The 11,459-nt window shown below is 41.2% G+C and overlaps 1 protein-coding gene across 2 annotated transcripts in view; it reads right to left on the reverse strand.

Moving 5' to 3' along the window:
- The window catches only part of LOC149817905 (ras-related protein RHN1), a 29,553-nt gene extending 22,791 nt beyond the window's left edge, over positions 1-6,762 (reverse strand). Inside the window, exons 1-3 of one of the 2 annotated variants that reach the window (XM_089984237.1) lie at positions 6,627-6,762; positions 6,416-6,493; positions 6,114-6,281 (exon numbers count right to left, since the gene is read on the reverse strand). In XM_089984237.1, the coding sequence (XP_089840363.1) occupies positions 6,114-6,281; positions 6,416-6,493; positions 6,627-6,665 (285 nt within the window). In that variant the 5' untranslated portion in view covers positions 6,666-6,762. The remainder of the gene's footprint in view (positions 1-6,113; positions 6,282-6,415; positions 6,494-6,626) is intronic. The other variant, XM_089984238.1, reaches the window with a different exon arrangement.
- Positions 6,763-11,459: the final 4,697 nt, after the last annotated feature.

An 11,459-nucleotide genomic window follows, 5' to 3' on the forward strand; every position in this document is an offset into this window, starting at 1 on the left:
GATTATTAAGGACGACCGGAATTTGACAGAAAGTAGCATTATTGCGTGCCATCCAAACAAACCACCAAGTAGTAAGCAACCACGTCTTTCAGATCAGTCTCCACCGCTTGCATCGTCTAATTCCAATAGGGCCCAGGAGCAGATCAAGAGCAAAAGATTCCTCTTTGACAATTACGTCCGGAGATCTCCACGTCCTATCAAATTGGGCCACAAAGATTGGGTAGGACCAGAATAAATGAAAAGTAGTTTCTTCAGCAGCTTGACAAAGCACACACCAGCTAGGAAACTGAAAGCCGAACTTCTTTAAATAACTGTAAGTCTGAACCCTATCATGCAAAATTAACCAAGCCAAGACCCGAGATCATGGGGAAGGGCTCTTAGCCCATAACACACACTCCTGGAACCAATCTGCCCCCGGGGGGAGCAACAATCTATATACTTTGTGGGTGTGGAACGCACCATTTGGCGCAATCGCCCATTGCAACCACTGGTCATAATTTCTCACATCCTCAATTTGATCTCTAAAGAACGATAAGGCTCTCAGCCACATGCTTCGCAAGTGCGAGATCGCCAACCCCCGGGTTCCCTGACGAAAATGAGATAAATCAGGAGCACCATATTTAGTATGAAGCAAACAAGCACATGGAGAACCTGGTTGATGGGCCATCCAACATTGCTTGGCCACAAGAGCAATACTCCTCTGTCTTGAAGCAAAAACACCTAAGTCAGCCATACGCCTAGGTAACACCATCGTTCGCCAACCGACCAAATGATGCTTACTCTGAAGTTGACACCCAGACCAAAGAAAATCCGCCAATAAACGACAAATATGCTTCTCCACACCCACAGACATCACGAACATTGACATGAAGAATTCAGGAATAAAAGAAAGAACATGTCTGATTAAAGTCAGATGACCATCGATGGAGAGATAAGACGTCTGCCACGAAAAAAGCTTGTTTTTCACTTTTTAAATAGTTGGAGCCCAAGCAGCGGAAGAGAGGCGCTTTACTTGTAACGGCAAGCCCAAATACGTCATTGGCAACTCAAAGATTGCATAATTAAAAATCCGTTGACCTGCTGCAAGCATAGAAGACTCAACATTGAACATAGTAAGAGAGCATTTGCTATCATTTAGGGAAAGCCCAGAAAGAGAAAGAAAGAACTGAAGAATAAGCTTGAATCTAAGCATCTGCTGCACGTTTGCTCGCCCAAAAATAATCATATCATCAGCATAAATAAGAATATGGTCCAAGAAATCTGGAACATCTAAAGGATCTATCAGGCGCTTCTCTGCAGCACGTTTGAGCAACACCACGAGACCCTATGCAATGGCATTGAACAACAAAGGCGAGAGAGGGCAGCCTTGCCTTAATCCACGCCCCAACTTGATCCGGCCACCTCTATTGTCGTTAATCTTAATCATGGTCTGGGCATTAGAGACCAATTCTCTCACCCACCCAGAAAAATGACGACCAATGCCAAAATTGGATAACATTTGAAATAAGAAGGGTCAATGTATAGAATCAAAGGCTTTATGAAAATCTAATTTAAGAGAAAAATAAGGCTGACCACTAAGATGTAAGGAGTGAATGACTTTAGAGGCCAAGATGAATGAATGGTGAATCCTCTTATTATAGATAAAAGCGAACTGAGAGTTCAAAAATATTTTGTGAGCCACGACCTTCAACCTATTAGCCAACACCTTGGTGATCATCCGATAAAGGACACTCATAACAGAAATCGGGCGAAACCTAGAGATATCAGTGGCAGCAGCATCTTTCAGAATTAAAGAAATAATTGTCAAGTGGGTTTGAATAGGCAATCTAGAGTTGCGATAGAACTCATCAAACATGTTAATAACATCAGGCTTCACACAAGACCAAAAAATTCTAAAGAAATCCACATGAAACCCATCAGAACCTGGAGCTTTCCACCCCGACAAACCTTTGATGGCCCTAAAAATCTCATCTTCAGAGAACTTCATTTGCATAATTCTGACTTGATCTTGCTGAATCGAACCAACAGAAACAGGATCAATGACACCCTTTGCAGTAAGTGAAACAGAGTATAAATCTTTAAAATACTGAGTGACAACTAAAATAACATGTTGATTAAAGTATGAAACACTCCCAATGGTGATTGATGAAACAACATTCCTCCTATGACGATGAAAAGCATATGAGTGAAAAAATTTAGTATTACTGTCTCCAGCCGCAAGTCATTTCACCCTTGCCCACTGCTTCCATCTAATTTCCTCCTTAACCCTCCAGCTCTTCAAAAGCGTTGATAACTCAATAGATCTGGCTTGCAAACTCTGCAGGTGCAAATCAGATAGAGACTCCGAGGAAGACATAGTTTGATACAACGCTGAAATCTCTTGCTCCCAAGCAGCCATTTGCTAAAATTTAACCACATCTCGATTATGGAGCCACGCTTTGATATCCTTAATGAGACGAGACAGCTTCTCATGACACCAGATAGTCGTCCACCGCTCATTGGAGGGCTTGTTCCAAGAGTCCAAAATAATCATGTGAAAGTCTGGCTCCTAGAGCCACCATTGTTCAAACACAAAACTCCTGGCGGATTTAAAACCATCCCCCCAAAGAGTGATTAACTGACCATAGTCCGAGATAGAAGGAGCTAGCAATACACACTTGACATCGGGAATGAGATCCAACAGATTTGGAATGACAAAAACCCTGTCAAGAACTTTGCAGCATGGGTGAATCCGCCTATTCGACCAAGAGAAACGCTCTCCGATAAAAGGAATTGGGTAAAGGTGATGTTGATGAACAAAATCTTGAAAACCTTGCATAGATGGATTGGGAAGAACGAGGTTATTAGAATCTTGAATAGACAAAAGGCAATTAAAGTCCCCCATAAGAAAATGGTACTCTCTGTTTGAGACGACGACCCTATTTAAGTCATTCCAGAAAGCAGGCCTCATGACGGCGTGATTAAGGTCATACACAACAGTGACCACGACTCTCCTGCCACTGTCTTGCAAAGTGAAGGCAAGAGACAATGAAAAAAGACTCATGTTCAGCTGAAAAATATTTAAAGACTGCTTCCCCAAAATAAGGAAACCACCGGCATGGCTGATCGCAGACTTAAAAAAATAGTCAGCACCCCTCCAAATACCAGAGGCAACAGAACGAGAAACGTCGTCCATCTTAGTTTCACAAATAGCAATCCGGTCAGTCTTTTTCTGTCTAACCCAATTAGCCAGAAACATACGCTTAGCGGGGCAATTCAAGCTCCTGATATTCCAACAAAGAGACTTCATGACACACAATCAGGAAAAATCCGGGGAGTGTGTGGCCTCGCCGACCTTCGTGGAGACCTGCCATCGAAAACCGTAACATTGAGTGGGTTGCTCCTCCTGCTTCTACTACCACTGCTAACGTGCTGGTGCCGAACAACTCCCGCACGCTCAATATCCCTCGAAGAACCAGAAGAATCACCCCTCAGACCGGAGACAACACCAGTTGAAGGACCTAGGGAGCCACCTAGGATAGTAGAGACTACCGAAATGGTAGATACCATATTGATAGTTATATGAAGCAGCTACGATGAGGAGAGAGAGATATTAAGCATCCGGGCTGCCTCTTCAACCTCAACACCCAAAGGCGACAGAGTGGGGCACTGTCGAAGAAGGGGTGGAGCGGAAGGGAGAGTCACACACCCCCAAGAACTACACACGGAATCAGTGATGACAGGGGCAGTAGTAGTGGCCTCAGTGACGGCCGACGAGAAAGGAAAAGGAACCGATAGGCCCATAATCATGCATTTGTGAGCCTCAGTGGAACGAGCATTAAACGCCATAATGTGAACCGCCATATAATCAAAACACTTGATTAAAAAAATAATGAAGGACGAGGGCAAAATTGACTTTTTCCCACGTTTTGCATGACTGTCCAACCGAGCCGCCAATGCACCTCGATAAGGGGCACTAGTCATGTAAAGCACAGAGTCACTGACAGAGAAACCATGATGGGCATTAGCATGGAGAATAATGATGGACTTATCACCAGTAGGATGCGGCAGATTTCTCGCCCCCCCCCCCCCCCAAGCAGCACGTTCGACGACTGTTTAAAGCGAGATACAAGATGTCAAACAAACGTTCTGAGTTTGGCAACGTACGCCAGATAGGGTAACGATATAACCGTAACCGTAGTCGAAAAGGATTTTCCGGTGAACTGCCTGGGCAAAGCATGTGATAGCGGAACCGGGACCCAGATAGTCCCAATCTTGATAGCCTGAAAAGAAATCTTCGGCTCCTGAAGATCTCCAATCTGCACCCAAGGCGAAAAAGAAGTACGCCGCGGAGGCCGCTTATAACTCTGACGGACAAAGTGGCTCCCCAACACAGAAGAATCGCGGGAGTCAAGAGGCTTCCCGGTTGAATAGTGGTGAGGAACATGTGTTCGCCTTCGCTTCCAAAAATGATGACGACGAGCAAAGAAAGAGGAACCACACCTATGGCAATCAAAGCGTTTCTAAAAATTCAGAGAGAAACATGATGCACACCACTAATCTCCCGGTCTAGCGTGACGCAACTGAGATCTTGGGCGAAAGGCGCAGAAAGAGCGTTGCCATGGAGACGAAACCTGCTGTCAGCCCCGATCAGCGACCCAACGTGGAAGCTCCCGAAAAAACCCCTAAAAGAAACAATTCTCTTATGAGGGGCGTGACCTTTGCGACTAACCAGAAGATTAACTATCATTTCTCAATTCTCAATAGAAAATGAACCAAGTTGCGCATAACTCTGCTTGGTTCATCTTGGTAACGAGCTTTCTTGAATAAGCTCATACCCAGATCAATATGTACTCATCATGTTCTACGAGACGAGCTTGAACAAAGAGCTTCTGGATTGGCTCAGCTTAGGAAGGTTCCTGAAGATAAAATATATGTTTTTTGACAATATGCATCATATAACAATGTCTCAACAGATTGGTTACTACGTATGACTTAGGTACAAGAGGTTGGGGTTGGTTTCTTCACTTCATCAGGCTTTGAAAAAATTGATTTCAAAGCTATGTCACAGGGATTCGGCTAGCAGGGTGCCGCACCCGCGTCGACGTGACTCGATGCGAGTGCGGGTGCGGTCAACCCGACCCTGGGTGTGTTGACCGCATCCAGGGTCATTTCGGTCCATTTTTATTGGATTTTTAATAAAATAATAAATTTGCCCTATGAAATAGGCTGCAGAATTTAAAAAAAAAATCTTGGTGGTGGGGGGGGGGGGGCGCTCCCCCCTATAACCCCCCGCCGGGGGCGCCCCCTCCTGGACCCCCGCCGGCTGACCGCGCAGCGGGACCCGCGCCGAGGGAACCCCCGGACCCCCTTATATATATATATATATATATATATATATATATATATATATATATATATATATATATATATATATATATATATATATATATATATATATATATATTTATATATATTACATTTTTGCCGCTGCCGCACCCCGCACCCAGGTTTTTTGGAAGTGCCGAATCCCCGCACCCGCACAGATGTGACATAGTTTAAAAGTGAGTTGAACTCTTCTCCTCGTCCCACTTTATTTATTTATTTTTCAGCTAGAGCTAGAGCTTGTATTGAGCCAAAAAGGACGAGCTTGAACAAGGCAAGCTACGCACATTCGCCTCATTTACCAGTCTGTTTCTCACCGTAAAATAAGAACTGAGTTAGAAATTAATAACTTTGAACCAGGAAGAGAGAGAGAGAGAGAGATGTGCGCCACTCAGGCAACTGTTATACACATTAAAAATATACATAAATATTTAAAAAAAAAATAAAAGACAAATAGATCATTCAACAATTATCTATGTATAGGAAAGACTGGCACTACTTATTCCAAAATGCAAATGTATCTACATTTTTCAATAACCAAAACTAAGTAAAATAAATGGATCAAAAGAGTTGATTGGATGTGAAGATGATGGGTAATGCTTCCACTTAGATAACCAAAGACCCATATACCAAACAACATCTAAAGCAAATATCAACAAATGGGTCTTCAAAATTCAGCCTAATTCCAAAAATATATCAAGAAAAAAAGGGAAAAGAACAAAAAGAAGAAAAAAGATTGAGACATATACCGGATTCGTAATGTCATAGACAATAATGGCGGCCGCAGCTCCCCTATAATACATGGGAGCCAGACTGTGGTACCTCTCTTGACCCGCCGTGTCCCAAATCTCGAATTTAACCGTTCTCTCGTTCACCGCCAACGTCTGCGCGAAGAAGGCCGCCCCTATCGTCGATTCCTGAACCAAAAATTCCGGATACCCACCAAATAAAACACCATCCCCATCAAATTCACAAACTCAACCAAACCAACCAACCAATCAAAAAAACAAAAAATAAAGAAAGAAGAAGAATGTGAGTCGGAATTCCTCACCTGGAACTCGAGGAATTGGCCCTTCACGAATCTGAGAACGAGACTCGATTTCCCCGCTCCCATATCCCCAAGAAGAACCTAGCATTTCGAAATTCATCCCATAAGAAATCAATTCAAATGATCAAACAAAGAAAAGACAGACAAGAATCGAGGAACAAAGAAGAAGAAAGGGTAACAATAAAAATTGAAAGATGGGAAATTGGGGAATTACAAGCTTAGCGTTAACATTGTTGTTACCGATCGTCGCCATGATGATCGATCTCAGAGAGAGAGAGAGAGTCCTTGAGGAAATGACTATTTTGCCTTTGGTGCGTAGAGAAGACGAAAGGAAGAGATTCTCCCTCCCTCTCTTTTGTGCGTTTAAGTGTTGCCAAGTTTAGTAGTTTACGCAGAACGGGCGACGCGAAATGGATCGTATATCGTCGAATATCTGATCCGAACCGACACATTTTTCTTGTATATGGACCTCAAAAAAGATTTTGAATGCACGTTTGGATTTACATGTTTGTACTAATTGGATTTGGAGTCGGATTCGAATCAGTATTTTTTATTGAATCTTCGTTCAGATCAGGGTCAAATCCAATCCGTCCCTCTTAGAAACAAATGGCATTAATTGGAAACTTGGTTCAATCCCAGCTGATGCTATGCTCCCAAACATGGATTCAGGCATCATGTGTAACCAACCCTTTTGGGGCTCTCTCATTTTTTTTGAAGAGGAACGCTCGCCAGTAACAGGGCCACTTAATGAACCCGCCCCCGGCAAGGCAAACCTCGGATGGGGCCATGACCATTCTGCTTTATGCCAATGTGGCCCACCTTTGATACGAACACACCTATGTGTTAGTGGAGTTCTCTTAAGCTGTGTTTGGGGAAAGCAGATCAGGTCATGCTGAACATGAGCGTTTTTGCTCATGCCGACATCGTGGCCATCGGGTTTGCATTTTAAAAAGCTCAAAAGTCAACAAATCCATGTGGCATTCGTCCAAAATGCCAACAGACGGCCACGATGTCGGCATGAGCAAAAACGCTTATGTTCAGCATGACCTGATCTGCTTTCATGTTTGGGAGGATGTTGTGGGCAAAAGTGGAAGGGCGTCTGGGGGGAGGGGCAGATATGGCCATCCAAGAAATCTGAACGCATTTGAAGATAGTTTGGGAGAAGGTAGTGCTGGGAGCTGTGAATGTAAGCTGGGATTCATGAGGCTCTAAGTCTGCATCTTTCCCTTCTTTCAACTCCTCAATACGATGAAACAAATATTTGTGTGTTAATCTAATCACCTGATCACCCTCCATCTTGAGAACAGGGCCTGTCAGGTGTGGGACCCAAGACCTGATGGAGGGTGATGGGTACTTAATGTACAATTTTTTGTGCAATCATGTTGCGCCCACCCCATCCGTATCAAAATGGTGAAAAGATCATGTGCAATATGATTGCACAAATATTTATGCATTAAGCACTTGGACACCCTCCATCTTGGGGACACAGCCTGTTAGTTGTGGGGTCCGAGGCCTGATGGGCAATACAAATTTTGTGCCATGTGATTGCACCTGATCCAGACTCTTCAAAACTAGGAGGTATTTAAGTACCCTCATTTTGAAGGGACTTTGATGCCCTTCGGTTGGATCCAGGAGGAATTTCTAAACTCTCTCTCTCTCTTTCTCACATACACATCCAACCCTGTTTAGATAGGTCATGAGTCAATGGCCTGCCTAAATCCTATGACCATAGGGGAAAGGGGACACAATGGTCCAGCAGTTATAGTGGTTCATTGTTGAACTACCATAGAAGAAAAAGAGAACGCGGTGGTTCATTGTGAACCAATGCAAAAACACAACCGCTTATGGTAGTTCATTGTTGAACTTTCATAAAGGAAAAGAAAACAGAGTGGTTCATTGTGAACCACTGTGAAAGCACAGTAGCTATGGTAGTTCATTATTGAACTGCCATAGAGGAAAAGAAGACATAGAGGTTCATTGTGAACCACTATGAAAACACAGCAGCTATGGTAATTATTACTGGACTACCATAGGAGAAAAGGGAAATGTGAGGGTGGTACAGCAGTGAAGGAATTATGTGCACAGTGATGCATAGTTGAATTAACGTGTTGCTATGGCTGGTGAAGCCATCGATGCAACTGGGGGCTGTGCTGTGATGTTGTAGCAGGTAAAAATGGAAGTGGTTAATGTGCAAGTGAGACAGATGCAGATTCCTATGAAATATGAAACATGACAAATGCAACAAATAAGAATGTACAGGAGTCATGGATATGCAGAAAATGAAAGGAGGATTGGTGTTTTGCACAAGTAATAGTGCAGAAATATAGTATGGTGAGGGTGCAGAGAGGGTGGCTGTGTAAGGAGATACAGACAATGCATAAGATGTGCAGGTGGAGTTGTTGTGCTGGTAGTGAGATTAAATGTTGCAAGAGGTAATGTTGCCAAGAAGTTGGTGGCTGCTGACAAATCGTAAATATACAATGAACGTATGTAAGTATTTAAAAAAAAATGATGATAAAAGAAACTTATCACATGCACACAATACCGACAATATCCCCTTTTGACTCTCTCAAATCCTGAATGTAAACTACAATGGACCCTGTAAAACATGCTTGTTGCTAATCAAGGGAATGCATACATTTACATCAATTTAAAGAATCATTGAACTAATCTCAGTGAATATTGTGGTTGATCCAACAAATTGTTGCAAATTCTGACAAGGGAAACATCATAAAGCCTTAATAAATTGAAATCTTCACAATATTCCTGGATTATGATAATAAAAGAATGGTGATGGTGTATGGAGCATAGAAATGCAACCGAATCTTACCATAGTATGATGAGGTGGGAAAATGCAGTTGTGTGTGCATGGATGTCATGAGATGATGTACATATGCTACTTTGCAAGGATCTATATGAATGCAGGAAATATGAAAATGAAACCCATAATTTAAACTAAAAAAAAAAAAGAAGACAGCGCATACCTGTATCTTAAGCTGCATAGATGAGATGCCACAAGATATTAGAGACCACGCCATGAAAGACAGATTATTGAGATGAGGAGAATTATTGTGCAGTGGATTTCACAGTCAATTGACAGGATGATCCCACAAGCCATGACAGGCTGCCACTGGCCATCCTTGACTAGCGACAACCCTGGCCCAGGCCGGCGACACTCCCTAAGGGCCCACATGGTGGTTTTATAAAAAAGAGGGTTTCAAAAGCCTAACCCAACCTTCCTCCACCCTCGTGAGGATGAGGGTGGGTTATCAAACCGGTTCTTCCCTGTCACCCCATCTTTGTCCTTTGCAATCGTATCTTAACTTTCATATAATTGAACTGGTTCTAAACTAAGGTTCATAGTTTAAAAACAGTTTTCAACCATAAACATTTATAACCTAATTTTGGATCCAAATTGGATCTGAAACCTGTCCATGTAATCCAATTTAACCTAAATGCTTATTTGAACTTTTTGGGTCAGACTAAATCAAATATTTTTGTCCTAACATATTATCTAAACCAACCTGTGAGAGCCCCAATTTCACTATGGACTATGTCAAAATTGGATTCATTATGTTTATTGGCCTGGATCTGGTTCAAAAAATGCATGATGCTCTCAAAACTAAGCCATAATTTACCTCAACTCATTTCGCGTACGTCTTTATTATAGGATTACAAGTGGATTAGGTTTAGTCAAACATTTGGTATCAATGTAACACTTCATTTTGGATAAGGATTGTAAACTACATTTGAAATGAAACAATCAAGAGAATTCATACTTCCCGACTCCTCCCAAACATAGCCTTAGATTTTTTTTTTAATGGTAGACTTTTTAAATAAAGTGATTATACCTCGATGGACTTTTATTTTTATGTTCATACTTTTAGACTTATTTAAAAATACTTGAAATGGTAGTGGGTTTATTTAATATTTATGTTTAATTTAAATATTACTTGTTTCTGAAAAAATTAAACATCAATGATGCAATTAAATATGATTTTAGTAATTTTTTACATTCTTTGCTACTCAAATACCATGTTACGAGTTCCCAAACATGGTGAGGAATCAGGAGTATTTGAAAGCCCGAATCCTGGAGTTGTTTACGTTTCCAAATAAAATGAGTCCACAACTCTTTTGAAAACCATTTTCCTGCAAATCCAATAGTTGTACTTCCCCCAACTCCTTGCAACTCCATCTAACACATGTTTTTATTAGAGTAACACTACAAGAAATCTGTGGATTAGTGATGACCTCAATCCATCGTTAATCCGTCGCTAAACAATTTAGCACGGATAACTTTCATCACAAAATTCTAGTCACTAATTACTGACAGAAACTATCTATCGTAAGTTTTGTTGCTAATTTATGATGAATTAGTGAATGCCATGATTCGTCATAAAGCCATCGTTAATATGCGGAGATTTGGTTTGGCGATGAATTTTAATCCATTGCTAATTTCGGCGATACAATAGCGACGAAACTAGCGATGGATTAAAATTTATCGCAAAATATTGGCCGATTCACTTTTGCAATGGATAAATATTTGTCCCTAATTCGTCGCTAAATTAGACGCTGATACTAAATAGCGACAGATAATATTCATCGATAATCCGTCGCAAACAATAAAAAAAAAATGTTTAAAACATAAATATCGAGAAAAAATTATCGTGATACAATTTATATTTCCTGTGTATAAAAAATAAAGTACGCATAAAAAATACATATAAAAAGCAACTAAAACAATTTATTGATCCACTATAATCCTCGCCAAGTTCTAATTATTTACAAGTGAACATTTACAAAGATTTTCTTTTGAAACAATAAAAAGGTACAACAAATTCGATACATGAATCTAATCATCGCCAAGATTCTGTGCGTCATCTTCTTCATTGTATTGATCTACTCCTTTAGCTCCTCTACGTTGATTATCTCTAGCATCCTACAAGAGAAAAGAAAGGTTAGTATTGATAAACAAAATATAATGAAATAAATTATATGCAATACACCTAAGTTAAGGCAATCAAAGTAACATAAGTGAATTACACAT

The sequence above is a fragment of the Nuphar pumila genome, chromosome 13 (assembly GCF_984573655.1).
Source record: "Nuphar pumila chromosome 13, dmNupPumi1.hap1.1, whole genome shotgun sequence".
NCBI classification, from domain to species: Eukaryota; Viridiplantae; Streptophyta; class Magnoliopsida; order Nymphaeales; family Nymphaeaceae; genus Nuphar; species Nuphar pumila.